Consider the following 21723-nt stretch of genomic DNA (forward strand, 5'->3'; position numbering starts at 1 on the left):
TGTGTTTTTGGTATTATTTGTGTCAAGGTATTTTCTTTTATCCCTCGTGATTTCTTCTTTGTCCCATTGGCTATTTAAGAGTGTGTTGGGCTGGGCACGGGGGCTCACGCCTGTAATCCTAGCACTCTGGGAGGTCAAGGTGGGTGGATCACGAGGTCAGGAGTTCGAGCCCAGCCTGGCCAACATGGTGAAACCCTGTCTCTACTAAAAATACAAAAATTATCTGGGTGTGGTGGCGCACACCTGTAGTCCCAGCTGCTCAGGAGGCTGAGGCAGGAGACTCACTGGAACCCGGAAGGTGGAGGTTGCAATGAGCCGAGATTGTGCCACTGCACTCCAGCCTGGGCAACAGAGCAAGACTCTGTCTCAAAAAAAAAAAAATGTGCTGTTTAATTTCTATATATTTGTTCCTGTTTTCCTTCTGTGAAGTTTCATTCCATGTGGTCAGAGAAGATACTTGGAATGCTTTCAGTCTTTTAAAATTTATTGAGACTTTTTTGTGGTCTAACATATGGTCTATGTTGGAGAATATCTTTGTGGATCTTCTGCCTAGTTGTCGTATTTATTATTGAAAGTAGGGTATTAACTGGTCACAGGGGCTCACGCCTGTAACCCCAGCAATCTGGGAGGCCGAGGTGGGCGGATCACGTGAGGCCAGGAGTTCAAGACCAGCCTGGCCAACATGGTGAAACCCTGTCTCTACTAAAAATACAAAAAAAACCCCACCAAAAATTAGCCACGCGTGGTGGCGGGCACTTGTAATCCCAGCTACTCGGGGGGCTGAGGCAGGAGAAAGGAGAATTGCTTGAACCCGGGAGGTGGAGGTTGCAGTGAGCTGAGACTGCACCTCTGCACTCCAGCCTGGACAACAAGAGTGAGACCTTGTCTCAAAAAAAAAAAAGAAAAGAAAAAAAGAAATAAAGGAAGTAGGGTATCTAAGACTAGCTGTTTTTGAACTATTTCTCCTTTTAATTCTGTCACCTTTTGCAGGGGGCTCTGTTCTTAGGTGTATATGTATTTCTAAATGTTATATGTTTTTCTGGCCTTTCACTGTTCTTTCTGTCTTTTTTTCTTTCTTCCTTTTTTTTTTTTTTTTTTTTTTTTTGGAGATGGAGTCTAGGCTCTTTCACCAGGCTGGAGTGCAGTGGCATAATCTCGGCTCACTGCAACCTCCACCTCCTGGGTTCAAGCGATTCTCCTGCCTCAGCCTTCTGAGCAGCTAGGACTATAGGTGCGCGCCACCACCCCCAGCTAATTTTTGTATTTTTAGTAGAGTCGGGGTTTCACTATGTTGGCCAGGATGGTCTTGATCTCTTGACCACATGACCTGCACACCTCGGCCTCCCAAAGTGCTGGAATTACAGGGTGAGCCACTGCGCCCGTCCTTTTTTTTTTTTTTTTTTTTTTTTTTTAAAAGAGATAGGGTCTTGCTCTGTTGCCTAGGCTGGAGTGCAGTGGTGTGATCATAGCTCATTATATTCTTGACCTCCTGGGCTCAAGTGATCCTCCTGCCTCAGCCTCCTGAGTAGCTGGGACTATAGGCACACACCACTGCACCTTGCTAACTTAAATTTTTTTTTTGTTTTGTGTTTTTTTGAGACTGCGTTTCACACTGTCTCCCAGGCTGGAGTGCAGGGTGCAATCTTGGCTCACTGCAACCTCCACATCCCAGGTTCAAACGATTCTCCTGCCTCAGCCTCCTGAATAGCTGGGATTACAGGCATGCGCCACCACACCTGGCTAATTTTTGTATTTTTAGTAGAGGCAGAGTTTCGCCATGTTGGTCAGGCTGGTCTCGAGCTCCTGACATCGTTATCTGCCCACCTTGGCCTCCCAGTCAGCTGTTAATCTTATCAAGTACCCCTTTTACATGATGAACCACTTTCTTTTCCTTTTGAGACCCCGTCTTGTTTTGTCCCCAGACTGAAGTCAGTGGCGTGATCATGGCTCACTGCAGCCTTGACCTCCCAGGCTCAGCTGATCCTCCTTCCTCAGCCTCCTGAGTAGCTGGGACCACAGGTGTGTACCACCACACTCGGATAATTTTTAAATTATTTGTAGAGATGAGGTCTCCTTGTGTTTCCCAGGCTGGTCTCAAACTCCTGGATTTGAGTGACCCTCCTGCCTTGGCCTCCCAAAGTGTTGGGGTTGCAGGCTTGAGCCACAGTACTTATCCAACTCACTGCTTTCTTGCAGCTTTAAGATTCTTTTTGTCATTTGACAGTTTGATTACAACATGTCTTGGTGTGGATCTCTTTATTTTTCTTGAAGCTTATTGAGCTTCTTGGGTGTTTAGATTTGTGTCTTATCAAATTTGGGAAGTTTTCCATCATTATTTCTTCAGATATTCTTCCCTTTTCTCTCTTGCCTCTACAACTCCAGTTATATGTATGTTGGTGTGCTTGATGGTTCCATAGGCATCTTAGACTCTGATGATTGCCCTTCATTCTTTTTTCTTTCTATTCTTCAGACTGGATAAATTCAACTGACCTATCTTCAAGTTGGCTGATTGTTCTGTCAGTTCAAATCTGCCATTGAAATTCTCTAGTGAAGTTTTTTTTTGTTTTGTTTTAGTTATTGTACTTTTCAGCTCCAGAATATCTATTTGATTCTTTTTTATACTTTCTGTCTCGATGTTGGTTTTCTGTTTGTTGAGACCTTGTTCTCCTGGTTTCTTGTCATTCTTTTTCCTTTTTCTTTTCTTTTTCTTTTTCTTTTTTTTTTTTGAAACAGGGTCTCGCTCTATTGCCCAGGCCGGAGAGCAGTATTGTAATCATGGATCACTGCAGCCTTGACCTTGCAGGCTCAAGTAATTCTCCCACCTCAGCCTCCCAAGTAGCCTGGGAGAAGTGCCACCATGCCTGGCTAATTTATTTTTATTTCTTGTAGAGAGGGGGTCTCGCTATGTTACCCAGGCTTCCTGTTATTCTTTGTCCATCGTTTCCATTAGCTCATTGAACATATTTAAGACAGTTGATCTAAAATCTTTGTCTAGTAAATCCAATGTCTATTCTTCTTCTCAGTCTCTTTGTTAATTTCTCCTGCGTATGTACCATACTGCTTTTATTTCTTTGCATGTTTTGTAACATTTTGTTGAAAACCGGATGTTTTGAATATTATCATGTGGTGACTCCGGAAATCAGACCCTTCCTTCTGAGTTTTTGTTGTTTGCTGTGAGTTGTAGTTGTTTAGTGACTATTCTAAACTCTTTCTAAATTCTGTGTTCTTTGTTGTGTTTGTTCTCTAAAGTCTCTTTCTTAGCCTGGTTCAGCTGATGCTTTTTTGTTTGCTTTTTGTTTTTTTGAGATGGAGTCTCGCTCTGTCATCTAGGCCGGGGTGCAGTGGCGTGATCTCAGCTCACTGCAACCTCCGCCTCTCGGGTTCAAGCAGTTCTCCTGCCTCAGCCTCCTGAGTAGCTGGGACTACAGGCGTGTGCCACCACACCCGGCTAATTTTTGTATTTTTAGTAGAGGCGGGGTTTCGCCATGTTAGCCAGGCTGCTCTTGAACTCTTGACCTCAGGTGATCCACCGGCCTCAGCCTCCCAAAGTGCTGGGATTGCAGGTGTAAGCCACCACGCCTGGTGCTTTGTTTTTTGTTTTTTAGAGATGGGGTCTCACTCGGTTGCTCAGGCTATAGTTCAGGGGTATCAAAACTCACTGTAGCCTTGAACTCCTTTGCTCAAGTGATCCTCCCACCTGAGTCACTGGGATTACAGGCTGAGCCACCACTAGTATTTTGCCAGACTTTTTTGAATACCTAGAGCCTCCCTCCACCATCCCCCAAAAAAGAGTAGAAAGAAAGGAGGACAACCACCTTCTTCCAGTCTATGCAGAATGGCTGTGTTGGGGGCACTGTCATTGCTTAGCCCTGCTGTTTACAACTCTACTCTAGCCTCATTTCCTGCTTGTGCTGAGCCTACAGTTCAGCTAGAGGGTCTTTTCAGATCTTTTCTGAGCATGCTTCCTGCCCTGGGCATATATGCGTGACTTTCTAAATTCCTAACCTTAGTGTAAGTGGACATTGTTGAATGCCCTAATTTCTAAAAGAAACTTCCTCCCAGCTTTTCCTCTCAGGCTGTTGGTGTGTCTGTTTGCCTCAGCTGAAATCTTTTGCCCAAGGTGGCTGCAGATTGTTATTTGCCTTACAAGGTTTTTGAGCAATACCCTCTGAGGAGACACCTCTCTGACCTGTTCCACGTTAGGGAAAACAAAGACCGACACCATGTGTCAGTCCTTCAGGTAACCCGCAAGCTCAAAACAGGCAAGCGCAATTCTTTCAGAATTTCTCCCTCTGGAAGCAGGGACTGAGGGAGTAGGTTCCCAGACCGGGAATGCAGGCTGCTGTCTTCAAGACTGCCACTGGGGAAGGGAAAGAGAGAGGGCAGGTCAACATGCTGCAAAGCTTTTCCACTGTTTCAACTTGCTTTCTTATTGATTCAATTTGCTGAGTTGCTATAAATGTATTTTCTGGTTTGTGACAAAGCCGATTCTGACAGTTTTTGCTGGATTTTTCAGTCATCTGTGAAGGGATGGGCCGTTGGAGTTACCTGCTTCACCATTTTTACTGATGTCCCTTAAGAAAGACTTTTGCTTTGTTTTTAGAGACAAAAGGAAAATGTTTTGTGCTATGTTGCTTTGAACCCTGGCCTCAAGCGATCCTCCTACCTCAGCCTCCTAAATAGCTGGGACTATTAAGTGTGTGCTTCTGTGCCCAGCTCCCAAGAAAGATTTTTAAAAGTTATATTATGATATGTTGCTTTAATAAGTAGAGTTAAAGAAATTGCATTAATGTTTATAAAAATTATCAACAGGATGGAATCCGACGTGGTAGGCCCAGAGCAGATACTGTCCGTGATTTAATAAATGAAGGAGAGCATTCATCCAGCAGAATCCGTTGTAACATCTGTAATAGGGTGTTTCCACGGGAGAAATCGCTCCAGGCTCACAAAAGGACTCATACAGGTAAGTTGAGCAAATTTTATAGAGACTGTCAGAAGTAACACTTTTTTTTTTTTCTTTTTTTTGAGATAGAGTCTCGCTCTGTCTCCCAAGCTGGAGTGCAGTGGCGCCATCTTGGCTCACTGCAAGCTCTGCCTCCTGGGTTCAAGTAATTCTCCCGCCTCAGCCTCCTGAGTGAGTAGCTGGGATTACAGGTACGCACCACCATGCCTGGCTAATTTTTGTATTTTTACTAGAGACAGGATTTCACCATATTGGTCAAGCTGGTCTCGAACTCCTCACCTTGTGATCTGCCTGCCTCAGCCTCCCAAAGTGCTGGGTGTGAACCACCGCGCCCGGCCAGAAGTAACACTTAACTGAAAGCTCGTTTGATACTGAGTAATAAATTACCTTTTTAGTTGCCTTATATTTTCTTACATTAACACTATTAGTTGTGAAGTTTTTTAAAAAGGCAGTATAGTCAGTTTCTTTTTGGTGGAGAATAGTGGTTTTATGAATACTGGTTACATGTGATTTCTAAAGTTATGGTAATTAACCTAGATGTCATAGTCATGTTATTGGCAAATTTAGTTTTACCCCCTACCTGCCTGAATTTTACTTGATATACTTTTATCTATATAATTGTTAAAATTCATCTGTACGCCAAAAACTGTAATTGTCAAGTTTTTAATATAATTTTTAGAGTCCTCAGTGTGCTATCAGTACATCCGACCTAAGCATTAAATCTGTGGTGAACTATGGTAGGCAGCTATCCCAAGATTATGGTATATCTGTATTTGCATATGGAAATTATATTTGCATTTAAATATCATTTAGAGGGCCAAAAAAAAAAAAGTATAGAGGTCCCTTGTTCTCGCTATAAAGTTGGCCCCAAAGGAAGGAATCTTATAGTTCATCTAATAGTTTGCAGGTGAGGAAACTGAGGTGCCAAAAATCCAACTACTGCTGGCTTACAATCAGTCTCTCATACCTCTAAGGCTAGAGCCACACCGCCCCGAACAGCAGCTACTGTGACTCCTGAGCACTTGAAATGTGTGTAGTCTAAATTGAGATGGGCAGTAAATATAACATACACTTAATATGAAAAAAAGAGTGAATAATTTTTACTGTTGATTATGTATTGAAATGACACTTTTAGATAAATTGGATTAAATAAAATATATTATTAAAATTAATTTTACGGCCGGGTGGGTGGCTTATGCCTGTAATCCCAGCACTTTGGGAGGCCGAGGCGGGCAGATCACCTGAGGTCAGGCGTTCAAGACCAGCCTTGCCAACATGAAGAAACCTCATCTCTACTAAAAATACAAAATTAGCCGGGCGTGGTGGCAAATGCCTGTAATCCCAGCTACTCAGGAAGCTGAGGCAGGAGAATCGCTTGAACCCGGAAGGCGGAGGTTGCGGTGAGCCGAGATCGTGCCATTGCACTCCAGCCTGGGTAACAAGAGCGAAACTCAATCTCAAAAAAAAAAAAAAATTAATTTCACCTCTTTCTCTTTACTTTTTCTAATGTACCTTCGAGAAGTGGTCATACTGTCTTTCACTGGGCAGTACTGGTTTAGAACTTAAGCTCGTAACCCTCAGTCCCCTATTTTTTTCCACCATGTTTACGGTGCTCGCCTGTTTCTCACTTTTTTTTAACTTGCGGTTTTTGAAAATATATATTTAAATGATACGATAGAAAAGAGGTTCTTTTAAGTTAAATCCCTGGAAAGGGGTAATGTTTGAATTTTGAATCATTGTAAACTAAGGTGTCTAGAAGTTTTGACTTTAGATACCATTAGTAAAATGATTACTTAATGAAACATTCTAATTTTGAGAATTTTTATGTATTTTTTTCCATCTGAATATTCTAAAATATCCCCCGGATAACTGGTTTGCAGGCCGTAGAGTTGCCAGTGGGGGTAAGATTCAACACTATGTGGGCGAATGAAGAAAGGGCTGACTGCCGTCCTGATCACCACTGCCTCACTGTGTCACCCGATACCTCACTGTGTCACCCGGTACCTCACTGTGTCACCCGATACCCCACTGTGTCACCCGATACCCCACTGTGTCACCCGATACCCCACTGTGTCACCCGATGCCTCACTGTGTCACCCGATACCCCACTGTGTCACCCGATACCCCACTGTGTCACCCGATACCCCACTGTGTCACCCGATACCCCAGGCATCAGCCTGGACATCTGTACATCAGGGAACTGAAAGGAGGATCCCTAAGGGGTAGTTGAGCCCTATTAGTATATTTCGTAAAAAGCTTTTCTGTTACTATTTTAAACAATCTCCCTATATCTGTGTTTTATTTTAACTTGTATTCAACTATCACAACCACTTAGTATGTCTTTAAGTAATGAGAAATTTAGGGAGAACTTGTTATTGTTCTTTGAGTTATATTGGAAAATGCAAACCAATGTATAATTGTTGATTAAAGAATGTTTTTTTCAATAAATAATGTTTAATTATCATTGAACAAAGTTTTCAGCACTTGAGCCTAGCACTGTGTTGTGTATAGGAATTTAAGTGAAGTATAAGGTGCTAGGAATCTTTGCAGGAGACTGCCATGACACATAAACAACACAGGACCCCAAGTTAATGAAGGTATACAAAGTTCAATTATTTGGAGGTAGATAGGAAGAATTCAGTTATTTGGGGAGATAGGAAGAATCTTATTGAGAGCCTACAGGATTGGGAAGATTTGAATGGGCAGAGAAACTTGGATTTTCAAGGATGAGAACAAGATGAGGAACTGCTTCCTGGCTGGAATGATTCTCCAGGAGGGAAGTAAGGATCAACTCTGCCCCTTAACCCCAGTAGCTAATGACGTTGCTGAGATTGCCTAGAGCGCCGATCTTAGAGGACCATTTAAAAGTCAGCAGATAATTTTTATTTGTTCAAGGTGTGTAATAGGATTTGTGGGTGGTTCAGGGGCTACTTGGTATGACAAAAACAGACTTCTATGCCAGCTACTCTGGGAGTGCTGTGCAGGGGGAGAAACGAGAGGCCGGCCAGGAGGCTGTCGGAGGGTTCATCCTAGCGGGAGGGCTGCCCGTCTGACCAGGGGAAGCTGAATGGGAAGGCAGGAGTGGGTGGAAGACATAGTGAAGAACCAGTAAGATCTAGTGATTTGGAGTATGAGGGAGAAAAAGTCTGGGATAAACTCAAGATGATAACCTCAAGGCCTAAAGAATAGATTGTGTTCCCCAGCAGATAAGGCGCTTGATGCCACCCAAGGGCTGCCATTAGCATTTCCACCTGCTGCTCCGCAGGGACTGTGACATGTTTTATTGTGATTGGGAGTCAAGACCTATATAAAGGCTGATTCTCTCCCATCCCCCTGCTCTTCTGGCCTTATTATCTCAGATACCATATCTAACATCTGTCTCCTTAGGTGAGAGGCCCTATCTGTGTGACTATCCAGACTGTGGAAAAGCCTTTGTTCAAAGTGGACAGCTCAAGACACATCAGCGTCTCCACACCGGAGAGAAGCCTTTCGTCTGTTCAGAAAATGGTATGGTGTTCGAAGTTAAGTTTATGGAGTAACTAGTTGTGACGTAACAGTCAAAATATCTTTTCCTTGAATTTTTTTGAGGGGAAAGATTTTTTAATATAAATTTTATAAAACTTTTTAAGCTTTCTTCTTTGATAATTGCGATACATGCTGAATTTCTCAGAAATGACTGATTTTAAAAATGTGTTGGTTTTGATTTTTGTGAGTACATAGTAGGTATACATATTTATGGGGTATATGAGATACTTGATACAGACACGCAGTGCTGAATACTGACATGGTAAATGGGCTATCCACCCCCTCAAGCATGGGTCCTTTGTGTTACAAATCATCCCGTTATACTCTTAAGTTATTTTAGAATGTACAGTTAAATTTATTGACTATAGTCACCTTGTGCTATAAAATACTAGGTCTTATCCATTCTTTCTATTTTTGGTACCTATTAACCATCTCTACCTTCCCTTCATCCCGCAGCTCCCCTTCCCAGCCTTTGGTAACCATTGTTCTGCTCTCTATCTCCATGAGTTCAATTGTTTTGATATTTAGATCCTACAAATAAGCGAGAACAAGTGATGTTTGTCTTTCTGTGCCTGGCTTAATAAATGATTGATTTTAAAATACGGTAATCCTTTTTGATGAAACCTTAAAGGGCAATTAAACATACTATATCCAGTTGTAGGCAGTAGAAAAATCTGTAAAAGTGAATACAGCCTTTGGAGCAACATTTTAAACTTTTTAATTATTAAACTGAAGTAAGCATATTATCCTAAGTGATTTTCTTAATCTTTTATCAGTTTCTAAAGCTGCACATTTGTTTGCAGTTACAGTATATTTGAAGTTCAGTGCAGTCTGTCCTGTTGCTCTGTAATTTTCTTGATTATTACACGTGTTGCAAAGGTCTGCAAACTTTTCATCTAGCAAGTTTGCTTAAGCCTATACACAATGGTTTCCTCTATGTGGAATAATGAATATTTATTTATTTTTTGAGGCAGAGTTTTGCTCTTGTTGCCCAGGCTGGAGTGCAATGGCGCCATCTCAGCTCACTGCAACCTCCACCTCCCGGGTTCAAGCGATTTTCCTGCCTCAGCCTTCCGAGTAGCTGAGATTAGAGGCATGCGCCACCATGCCCAGTTAATTTTGTAGTTTTAGCAGAGAGGGTTTCTCCATGCTGGTCAGGCTGGTCTTGAACTCCCGACCGCAGGTGATCTGCCTGCCTTGGCCTCCCAAAGTGCTGGGATTACAGGCATGAGCCACTGCGCCCGGCATTTATTTATTTATTTATTTATTTATTTATTTTTATTGTTTTGAGACGGACTCTCACTTTTCGCCCAGGCTAGAGTGCAGTGGCACGATCTCAGCTCACTGCAACCTCTGCTTCCCAAGTTCAAACAATTCTCCTGCTTCAGCCTCTGGAGTAGCTGGGATTACAGGCGTGTGCCACCATGTCCGGCTAATTTTTGTATTTTTAGTAGAGATGGGGGACCATGTTGGCCAGGCTGGTTTTGAACTGCTGACCTCAGGTGATCCACCCGCCTCGGCCTCCCAAAGTGCTGGGATTACAGGCATGAGCCACTGTACCTGGCCTGAATATTTGTTTTTTAAATGTTCTTGTTACCAACAAAGCTGACAGGAATGTTTTCACACTTGTAGCTTTGTTCATCTTTTGGGATGCTTCGTTATGACAGATTCCACAAATGGAATTCCCAGGTCCGAGGTTTTGAACTCCACCCCACCCCCGCGACGGAGTCTTGCTCTGTCACCCAGGCTGGAGTGCAGTGGTTGATCTCCGCTCACTGCAGCCTCCACCTCCCAGGTTGAAGCCATTCTCCTGCCTCAGCCTCCTGAGTAGCTGAGACTACAGGCAGAGGCCACCATGCCCGGCTAATTTTTGTATTTTTAGTAGAGATGGCGTTTTGCCATGTTGGCCAGGCTGGTCTCTTAACTCCCGACCTCGTGATCCGCCTGCCTCAGCCTGCTAAAGTGCTGGCATTACAGGCTTGAGCTGCTACACCCCCCCCATTTTCAACATTTTGAACTCATGCTGATAAATCACTTTCCAATGGTGTTGGACACACATGGCCATGACCGAAATGTGCCTGTCTTCCCGTCCCCGCTCTAGCATGAGACTGCGCTGGTTTGATTGTTTTCTCCTGCAAATTATAAATCCTAAATTTCACTGTATTAATTTACTTTTCTGGATACCAGTGAAACTGAATGTTTTCCACATGTTTGTGTGCTGGATGTCCAGATCCTGACAGGTGTTAACCTTGTGTTTTGAAGGCTGCCTGAGCAGATTCACCCATGCAAACCGCCACTGTCCGAAGCACCCCTACGCCAGGCTGAAGAGAGAGGAGCCCACGGACACACTCAGCAAACATCAGGCTGCCGACAACAAGGCCGCGGCCGAGTGGCTGGCGAGGTCAGGAATGCTGCCTTTAGTCCACCGTGAAGAAGCGCAGCGTGGGCTTGGGCTATGTTAGGGACTTGGACACTCCTCTCATTTTAAATAAGCTGCATTTATACATACTTTATAACATAATTAGAAATGACCCCTGATTTTCTATAAAATTGTTATGAATGGTATTAGGATCTTAGGATCTGTGTGTGATAGACAATTACAATATAATTGGAGTGCCCAGACCACAGTTTATTTTAAAAGGAAGAGTTTTCCCATTTTGAAAGAATGTTTTATGTGTATTGTATTTCATTTGTCATGAATGCAACCCCTCTTCATTTTCTTTATGTTAGCGTTAGCTATGTGCCAATTAAAATAGGGATAGACTGCCAAGGAGGGTGGATCACCTGAGGTCAGGAGTTTGAGAACAGTCTGGCTAACTTAGTGAAACCCCATCTTTACTAAAAATACAAAAATTACCTGGGCAGTAGTGGTGCGCGCCTGTAATCCCAGCTACTCAGGAGACTGAGGCAGGAGAATCGCTTGAGCCTGGGAGGCGGAGATTGCAGTGAGCCGAAATGGCCCCACTGCACTCCTGTACTCCAGCCTGGGTGACAGAGTGAGACCCTGTCTCAAAAAACAAAAAAAACGAAAACAAAAACAAAAAACCAGGAATAGATGTTAGTGGTTCTTCTTAGGTGAAGTTCCAAAAACACCAATTTAATTTTTTCCAGTGGCAACAAGGGGGCCAGTATAAAAGAATTTCTCTAAGGATATTTTGGTTGAAGGACCTGTCTGCTGTACACAAGCCAGCAGCAGCTGCTCAGGCCTCTTCCAAGCCTTCACTGGCTGCTTAGGGTAAAGTCCAGGATTCCTAGCTGTGCTGCCGCAGCCCTGCCTCCCTCTGATAAGGCAACTGTCCCCTGCCATGCTGGGCTGCGGGTTTCTCAACACAGGTGCCTTTGTGTCAGGGCCTGTGTGCACCCTGCTTCCTCTGCCTGCAGCACTTGCTCCCCACTTGGCTTAGCCTCTTGCTCACCTTCATCTCTTACTCAGGAAGGCCTCCCTGACCCGCTCAGGAACAAACGGGCTGAGACCCACTTAACAGATGCTTTCATTTTCCTTTTCAAAACATCCATCACACATTTATATGTTTGTTATATACCTTCCCTGCCAGACGGAAAGCTTCCCGGGGCAGGGGTATTTATATTTGTCTTGTTTATTACGGTAAGCCTAGGGCCTAGCATAGCTTCTGGGCCTTGATAAATATTTGAAGGAATAAACTCTGTTTTGTTTGGATAAAAATACATGAGAATTAGATAATGGAATCTGGAAATACTACTTGATTATTCAAGTCCAGGGAAATTTGTTAGCACTGTCATAGAAATTGTCTGTTTAGATGGGCTATTCTAGGGGCATCTTAAACTAAATATCTCCATCACTTCCTCCCCTCCTCTTTCTCCTGGTTGGCTCCTACTGCCCCATTATTTCTAATTGTGCCCCAGCCAGAAGCTTACTGATCATCCTTGTCTTTTTTTTTTTTTTTTTCCTGAGACAGAGTCTTACTCTGTTGTCAAGGCTGAACTGTAGTAGCAGGATTGAGCCTCGACCTCCTAGGCTCAAGTGATCTCACTTCAGCCCCCTGAGTAGCTGGGACCACAGGTGTGTGCCACTACACCCAGCTAATTTTTAAGTTTTTTGTAGAGACAGGGTCTTGCCATGTTGCCCACGCTGGTCTCAAACTCCTGGCCTCAAGTGATTCAGCTGCCTTGACCTCCCGAAGTGTTGGGATTACAGGCATGAGCCACCGCACCTCGCCTCCTTGTCTTTCTCCTGTCTCCTCAGTGATCAAGTTATGACATCTACCTCCTTACTAACTCAAATTCAGCCACTTGAATGCTCTCAATCCATTTTCCATGCTGCTGCCAGAGGGATCTTTCTAAAATGTCAGTATGATCCTCAGTCTAAAGCCTAAACCCTTTATTATGGAATTCAAAGTCCTTCATTACCTGGTTCCTCCTGACTTGCTGAACTTATCTTTTGCATTCTCCTTTTCTAGTCATCCTTCGAGTCATGCTACACAATTTGCACTTCTTTTTTTAGACCTCTGTGGGCATTGCCAAAACTTTTCCACTTTGAGTAGTCTGGATTTCCTGAAATTTGGTAGTTGTATTATTATTTTTTGTATGTCATTTTAAAAACAGCTTTGTTGGGGCTGGGTGTGGTGGCTTACGCCTGTATTCCCAGCACTTTGGCCGAGGTGGGTGGATCACCTGAGGTCAGGAGTTCAAGATCAGCCTGGCTAAATGGCAAGACCCTATCTCTACTAAAAATACAGGCCAGGCATGGTGGCTCATGCCTGTAATCCCAGCCCTTGTAAAACTCACCTGAGGTCGGGAGTTTGAGACCAGCCTGGCCAACATGGTAAAACCCTGTCATTGCACTCTAGCCTGGGCAAGAAGAGTGAAACTCTGTCTCAAAAAAAAAAAAAAAAAAAAAAAAAATTAGCCAGGCATGGTGGTGGGCGCCTGTAATTCCAGCTACTCAGGAGGCTAAGGCACAAGAATAGCATGAACCCAGAAGGCAGAGATTGCAGTGAGCCGAGATTGTTCCACTGCCCTCCAGCCTGGGTGACAAAAGTCAGACTCTGTCTCAAAAAATAAAATAAAAGTAAATAAATAAAAACAGCTTTGCTGGTATATAAGTAACATATAAGAAATTATGATACATTTAAAGTGTATAATTTGATACATTTTGACATGTATATACTGTGAAACCATCTCCACAATCAAGATGGTGAACATATCCATCATTTCCAAGTTTCCTCGTGCCCCTCTGTGCACTGAACCACACATTCCTCCCTGTCCCCCTTCCCCCCATACAACACTGATCTGCTGTCACTATAAAATAGTACTTTTATACAAATGTAGTTTGTTTATTCACTCGTTGATGGGCATTTGGGTTATTTTTAGCTATTACATATAAAGCTACTACAAACATTAATATACAAGGCTTTGTATGGACAGTTTTGTATGATCTGTTACTATCATTTAAATATGCATTTCTTTTTCTTTTTTTTTTTTTTTTTTGAGACGGAGTCTTGCTCTGTCACCCTGGATGGAGTGCAGCAGCCCAACCGGCTTGCTGCAACCTCCGCCTCCCGGGTTCAAGTGATTCTCCTGCCTCAGCCTCTGGAGTATCTGGGATTACAGGTGCCTGCCACCACGCCCGGCTAATTTTTTTTTGTATTTTTAGTAGAGAGGGGGTTTCGCCATGTTAGCCAGGCTGGTTTTGAACTCTTGATCTCAAGTGATCTGCCCACCTCAGCCTCCCAATGTGCTAAGATGACAGGCGTGAGCCATTGCGCCAGGCCTAAATATGCATTTCTTTAGTTACCAAAGAGTTGAGCATTTGCATTTTCTCTTGTAAATCATCAGCTGGCCATGTAATAGAATAAGGGCAGTGTTTTTAAGTTTTCGAATAAACACTGTGTCACAGATGTTAATCACTTTGTCATAGTTTGTGGGTTGAATATTTTACAGCGTTAACGCTGTCAGAAGTTGCCATCCCTCTGTAGATAGGATAAATAAGTTTCTAAAGACTTTTTTTCTACTATTTCTGTATTTTACTCTAGTCCTTTTCACACAGGCTTTTTAAGGCAGCGATAGTTTAATGGCAAAAACTATGTGATTTGAGAGTGAGTAAAAGATCTAGAACTGCCAGGTTTATTATGGAAACCCGAGCATGTCTCTTAACCTCGTTGAACTTCAGTTTCTTCCCTCTATAAATAAGAAATGTATGTTAAATCACTTTATAACTTTATAAACTGAACCACATAAAAGTAATACTGTGGTTCGGAACTTTTTAAAAGAAAAGTAAACATTTGGAAATTTCATGTCTGCCACGTAACTAATGTGGATGCATTTCACATAGGTATTGGGAAATGAGAGAACAGCGCACCCCCACCTTGAAAGGCAAGCTGGTTCAGAAGGCTGATCAGGAGCAGCAGGACCCTCTGGAATACCTTCAGTCTGATGAGGAGGATGACGAGAAGAGAGGGGCCCAGCGCCGGCTGCAGGAGCAGCGGGAGCGCCTGCACGGAGCCCTCGCGCTCATAGAGCTTGCCAACCTGACTGGGGCACCACTCCGACAGTAGCCTGGACACTGACTCTTCCACTGTACAAAAGTACTGCCCAGCATACTTAAAAAGTAGATCCTTGGGCATAAGCTAAGCACCTTATTTGCTTATCATAGGCTGCTATTCTGTAGAAATGTATGAAGAATGTCATTGCCCCAGAATATGGGGTGAGAGAGAAATGCACTTTTTTTATATGGAAATGAATTTGTTGTAAAGTTTAAAATATTTTGTAAATATGGATTGCACAGTACAGGGTAGAAAACTACATATTGTGGGAAGCTAGATTTTGCAAGTTTAATGCATTCATTGGAAGCAGTTCTCACAGGAAGCACTTTCTGAATAAGACACTTGTTTGAAAAACGGAATGGTACAAATAGCCAAAGAAAGTTGAAACAGATTATTTATAAGATCATTTTTAACAATATATATTAGTATGTTTAACAATACCGTAAACACTGAAGCAAGCAAGAAAGTATAAAATATGTAAGATAGATAATTTTAATTGCAAAATACTGTGCCCACTAAGGCTAGAGAAATGGGGGGCTGACTATTTTGGAAGATGTTCTAAGTAATGGACTTAGAAGAAAATAGGTATTTGAGGATCTTGGTAAGATGCACAATAGGTCAGAGTTTTTGAAATTGGAGCAAAATCAGTCTTATTCTATCTTTCTGGGGCTTTACAACTCAGTATAATGTTTAAGTTTGAAAAGCACTTGTCATCCCTAGCATGATAACTTGGGAACTTTTGCACATTTCATATTTCTCATTTGCTGAAATTGAGTGATTAATCTTGCAAAGTCTAGGTAACATAGTAATTGGTAATTTTAAAAATACATATTAAGGGCCCTGTAATGAGATTTGGCACTTGGATTTTTACTAAAGGGACACCTACAGGGTTGTTTTGTAGTGAAATGTTTTAGATCTTTTATTAGCAAACACTACATTTTAATTTTACTGCTTGTTTAGAATTATTAGCAAATGGAAGCCTCCATATTTATATTTTCAGTGCATAAAGCCACCTTCTTGCTTTACTTCAGAGTAACATGCCAAGCTATTTTGTGTTCACTAAATTTAGCTATCAGTTAAACACTGCAGAAAATATTAGCTACTCAAATAAGTAGGCTTCTGAAATAGTTTTAACTGCAAGTGTGTTAACTTGTGTGGTGGTTTTAAGCCATTTTTCCAAATAAAGTCATTAAACACCACTTTATGTACTGAAGCATGAACAGAAAAATCAAGAACTGAGCAGAACACCTCGTTTATGTAGGCAAAACTTCCATCATTTTGGCTTTTGTTCTAAACAGAACTAAATGACATGCATAGCATGGTAATTTACAGATTGCTTAATTGGAGTAAAACTCAGAGTAATAGAGGGAAATACAGGCTCTTCAGTGCCTTTTTAGCTTTTTTGAGTTGAAGGGGTTCCTACAGATGTAGTTTAAACATTAGAAAGTAGGCTTCTTTATCCAAAAATCCCAATGTGTCATAGTACACAGATAGTTTAAAATATGTAGCCACGGGGAAGGGGAGGCATGTAAATGTCTTGAAGAGGAGAAAAAGTATGAAAGAAGATACGATAGTTACAAATAATGTGTATGACGAGGACATACTTTAAAAATGTAATTCCTCTGTACAGTAAATTGCAAATCTTTAGGGATTTTTTTGTAATAAGAGAATTTATATTTGTAATGGTCTAAGAATTTTGTTTGTAATGTGGTATATAGAATTTTAATTTGGAGCACTTACAAGCTGGTAAGAGAGACTATAACATCTGAATTATCTTGGTTTATGTTTCAGCATTTCCTCTAGAATGTTTGCTCTCAAATATGTGATTTAATGAACTAAAAACAACACTCATCAGTCTTGGGAAATTTGAACTCTGATCAACTTAACTAAAGAAGGAAGGGTAGTAAGAATTTTTCAAATACAAATATTTGCCAATTCACAGATGATAGCATTTAAAGCCTTCAAAAGAAAGGGTTTTCCTTGTTTCTCCAGTCAGCTTTTGTCAACTCTAATAGTTTTTTCATAAACATTTTTTATTTGTATAATTGCAACAGTTTAAGAAATTATTACAACTATTTACCATAGAAACATTTAAAATGTTCTTTTTTGATATAAGCTATATACTTGGGAAAATACATTGGTATCTAAAATTTGAGGTGTGTTAAGACTGCTTTTTGTTTTAAAAAATGTGGTTTACATTCAAATTTTTGAAGTGTTTTATGCTTCATATGGCTGAGTTGTAGTTTGGCAGAGTTAACAGCATAAGAATAAACATGCTGTAATTTTAAAAGATGCTTTGAATAAAAATTTATTTTAATTTAAAATTTAAAGTACGCAGTCATTCTTAAAGCCTTTATAATTTGTTTTCCTATCAAAAATATAATAACCATGATATAAAAAATCTTAAAAGACAGAAACATTACCTACAGCCTTATATTCAGCCATCAGTATTATTTCAGTACATGTTTGCGTAGTTGTAAGTACAGTGTGGATTGCTTTTTCTTACTTAAATTATGGCCTTTAAGGTTATGGATATTTAACTTCCTCATCTGGTTCATTACTACAGTGTTAAAAATATACTGCTGTGGATAGGTATTGAACTCTTGCCACCCCATTCCCAGGCCTTAAATTAGGGTAATAAGGAACTGGGATTTCATTTCACTTACATTTAGGATGGGTTGACTCTGGGCTCACCTCCTCAAGAATCCACTTAAAGCCTGTGTACTTATCTAAGAGTATAGCAAATTGGTTTTCTTTTTTCATCAGTTATTTCTGGTAGATCTTTAGTTGTGTGTTTGCAATGGCAAGGGTCAGCCTGTCCTACCCTTGTGCAGAAGAATATCGCAAGCAACTCCTTAGCGTGAGTTGCTATTTAAACAGGGTAAGGATGGGATTTTGACAGCGAGTTAAGGTCCTGGAAGTATGTATATACAAGCAAACTAAATGCAAGTATGATGAAGGCTGTCATTAAGTGACTTCAAAGTATTCTTTTTGCGGTCAAAATATTTGGAGACTCACAAGAAAATTGAATGTTCTGAGGAAATTAACCAAAATGATTTCCTGTTCAAGTTGAATATGAATTCATTTTCTCTTTTAAAACGGACTTAACATGTTTTTCTTTCTTGTTTTGGGTAACTTGGGCTCTTCTGGTCTTTTTAATGCTAGCTAATTTTCACGAGTTCTGCTTTAGTTCTTATCAGGGCTGAATATGTTTCCCAGTTTTCATTCTCCTGGTTGTTTAGTGCCTAAGAGTAGAAAAACAATTCTCTGCGCATCTATATAGTTGGGCCCCAACTTTTATTTAACTTGAAATCTTCAGTTTTTCTAAGAAGCTAAAAGTTCATATATATATATACATATATATATATAGTTGTTGTTTTTAAATTAATTAATTAATTTTTTTTTTTTTTTTGAGACGGAGCCTCGCTCTGTCGCCCAGGCTGGAGTGCAGTGGCGCGATCTCAGCTCACTGCAAGCTCCGCCTCCCGGGTTCACGCCATTCTCCTGCCTCAGCCTCCCGAGTAGCTGGGACTACAGGCGCTGCCACCGCGCCCGGCTAATTTTTTGTATTTTCAGTAGAGACGGGGTTTCAGCGGGTTAGCCAGGATGGTCTCGATCTCCTGACCTTGTGATCCGCCCGCCTCGGCCTCCCAAAGTGCTGGGATTACAGGCGTGAGCCACTGCGCCCGGCCAAAAGTTCATATTTTTTTAAAGACTGACAAGACTAGGCGGTTCTGGGAAGCTCTCCTTCAACTGACCTGACCCGAAGGCAAAGGGCCCTCCACGAGGAGTGGACCTGCTACAAAGCACCCAGAGGACACCCAAGTCCCAAGGCTTCACCCACCTTACTCCTAGCCACTCCACTCCTAGATATTTATTTAAGAAAAATGAAAACACAGGTCCCACAAACGCTCACGAATTTTCATGGAAGCATTTTTCCTAAGGGTCCTAAACGAAACAACCAATGGAGACACAATTTGTGATACTACTCAACGATTAAACAAACCACATGGTCGAGTCCACAACATGGAGTGAAAAACCCTGAGACCACACGCTCATTCATAAATTCTAGAAAGCACCCTGTTTATTTGAAATTCCGGAAACGGCAAATCTAACCTGCAGCAATAGTCATCCATGAGATGCGGGCGTTAACTTAAAAGGGGCAGTAAGGGGAACTTTTTGGGGCGATGGAAATGTTCTGTTTTGAGTGGTTACTCAGGTGGATGCCTTTGTCGAAGCTCATCTGAAACTATGGACTGGCAAGATGTGTACACTTCATTGCACGTAAATTATACACTAAACAAAAAAGTTGCAGGAAAAAAAAAAAAGCAGAACAAGTCCTGAGACGTACTGAAGCGTTTCTCTCCAGGAAAGTCTGGAGGAAGCCAGCGCTTTTCAACCCCCCCATGCGCTTCTGGCCCTGGAGACCGGAGGAGGTGCCTGGAGCCCGGGTGAGGCGCACCGCGCAGGGTCCTCCCGCGCCGGCCTCGGGGCGCCGGCAGGGGGCGGGCCGGGACCTGGGGTTGCGCCGGGCTCTTCCTGTTCCTGCCGCGCCCTCTTCCCCGGCCCGGCCGGGCGGGACCAGTGCGCGGCCGGGGCTGGCAGACGGCGGGGTCCGCGCGGCCGCGGGAGATGACGGCCGCCTGCCAGGCCGAGGCCGAGGGCGCTGGCGGGGAGCCCGGCGCGGCGCGGCTGCCCTCGCGGGTGGCCCGGCTGCTGTCGGCGCTCTTCTACGGGACCTGCTCCTTCCTCATCGTGCTGGTCAACAAGGCGCTGCTGACCACCTACGGGTGAGGCGGGGCCCGGGGCCGGGGGTCTGCGGGAGTGCGGGGCTGCCCCTGCCCTCCGTGCGCCTCAGCCGCGCGCGGGACAGGGCGGGTGGGGACAGGGACCCCGGAGTCTCAGCCGGGCACAGTGGCGGAGTTTCCCAGGCGCCCTCTGGAACTCGCGCAGCTTTCCACACTCAGGCCACAACCTGAGAACGTCGTTCTCCTCTTCCTGAGCGCGCCTGCCCTGCTGCGGGGCGCCCCGTCCTCGGCGGGCTGGGGGAGCTCGGACAGATGCTTCCACACACCCAGCGAGCTGAAAACAGGGATTCCAGTGCCTGCTTCGAAGGACGCAGTTCCCTACACAGATCTCCGTGTTCAACGGTCAGGTACTCCTGAGCCCATAAGTCTGTACTGATTGACTCTTCATTCTCAGATGACCAGCGTGTTCAGGGAAAACTCGGGAAAACAATTGGAAGTTCATACGAAGTACTTTTTTGGATTAGTGTGAAGTAAACCAGCAAATCTGTGCTGTCTGGAACCTATTTGTAAGGACTAGAAAATCCTGCTTAATTCTGCTACCATTGTAGCGGCACTGACAAAATTGTGGATTTCGACCCAGCTTCATCAGTTAACAGCTGTCTCTTTGGACCAGTCTCATCGTCAACAATTTTTTTTCAGATGCAAAAAAACTGAATGATTACAATCGGGTTAATTACCTTCCAGGGCTCTGCGAGAGCTGTTATACGTGAAGGCTGTTTGTAAACTCTACTGTGTTACAAGAATGTGCCATCAACATTTCAGAGCCCAAAGAGACCTAGAGAGTGTCTTAGCTAGAGAGTATCTTAGAGTATCAGCTTTCTTATTTTATGTATATATACCGATTGAGCTTATGTGGGTCTCAGTTTTCTCTAATATGAAATAAGAAAGCGGAGGCTGGATGAGTGGTTTGCACCTGTAATGACAGCATTTGGGAGGCCAAGGCAGGCATATATATATAAAATATATAATAATATATATAATATATATTATAAAATATATACATATATACATATAGTGTGGGTGTGTGTATATATATATAAAATTTTTTTGAGACAGGGTTTCACTCTGTTGCCCAGGCTGAAGTGTAGTGACACAATCATGGCTTGCTGCAGCCTCGACCACCTGGGTTCTAGCAGTCCTTCTGCCGCAGCCTCCAGAGAAGCTGGGACCATCGGTGTGCACCACTACACCGGCAGTTTTTTGGATTTTTTTGTAGAGGTGGGGTCTCAGTGTGTTTCCCAGGCTGGTCTTCAACTCCTGGACTCGAGGGCTGCTGTGGCCTCCCAAAGTGCTGTGATTACAGGTGCAAACGATCATCCAGCCTCACCTTTCTGATTTTATATTCGAGAAAACTGATACCCACATAAGCTCGATTGGTTGTACCTCCAACAGATATTTATTAAGCACCTACTAAATACTGAGCCCACCGCAAGCACCAGGGGAGCCTCTGTGAACAGCACAAAGTCCCTGCTGTGGAGATTCTGCTTCAGTGGTGGAGACAGAAAACAAACAAGTAGGTTCATGAATAAACGAGACACTTTCGGATCTGACATGAGAGTGCTGGCCTGGAGTAGCTGTCACAGAGCATTCCAGGTAGAAGTGAGCAGCACGTGTGCAACGTGCTGACGTGGGCACGAGCTTGGCTGCTGGAGGAACAGAGAGAAGGTCACTGTGCCTGGGAGGGGGAGGTAGGCCGGGAAGGCGGGAGTCAGCTCTTTCTCTCATTCGGTGGCTTTCACTAAGCACTTGTGATGTACCAGCACTGTTCCAGGAGAACAGTGTTTTCCCACTGTTCTGGGGAAAGAGAAGTGAAGAGAGCAGATCAGAATCCTTAACTTCATGGAGCTGCATCCTTGTGAACCAATAAATGAGCCAGTAACATTTACATTATGTCAGATGTGACCAA

General features: G+C 43.0%; 2 protein-coding genes across 4 annotated transcripts in view; both read left to right on the forward strand.

Annotated features, from left to right (window-relative positions):
- Positions 1-17333, forward strand: part of ZNF367 (zinc finger protein 367) — a 31055-nt gene extending 13722 nt beyond the window's left edge. Inside the window, exons 2-5 of the mRNA XM_050761806.1 lie at positions 4813-4963; positions 8351-8470; positions 10751-10889; positions 14799-17333. Coding sequence (XP_050617763.1) covers positions 4813-4963; positions 8351-8470; positions 10751-10889; positions 14799-15021 — 633 coding nt within the window. The 3' untranslated portion in view covers positions 15022-17333. The remainder of the gene's footprint in view (positions 1-4812; positions 4964-8350; positions 8471-10750; positions 10890-14798) is intronic.
- A 2231-nt stretch (positions 17334-19564) lies between these two features.
- Positions 19565-21723, forward strand: part of SLC35D2 (solute carrier family 35 member D2) — a 62170-nt gene continuing 60011 nt past the window's right edge. Inside the window, exon 1 of one of the 3 annotated variants that reach the window (XM_050761808.1) lies at positions 19565-19799. In XM_050761808.1, the coding sequence (XP_050617765.1) occupies positions 19642-19799 (158 nt within the window). In that variant the 5' untranslated portion in view covers positions 19565-19641. Of the gene's footprint in view, positions 19800-19874; positions 20165-21723 lie in introns of those variants that run through there. The other 2 variants (XM_050761811.1, XM_050761809.1) reach the window with 2 other exon arrangements.

Source organism: Macaca thibetana, chromosome 15, assembly GCF_024542745.1.
Source record: "Macaca thibetana thibetana isolate TM-01 chromosome 15, ASM2454274v1, whole genome shotgun sequence".
In the NCBI taxonomy this organism is placed as follows: Eukaryota; Metazoa; Chordata; class Mammalia; order Primates; family Cercopithecidae; genus Macaca; species Macaca thibetana.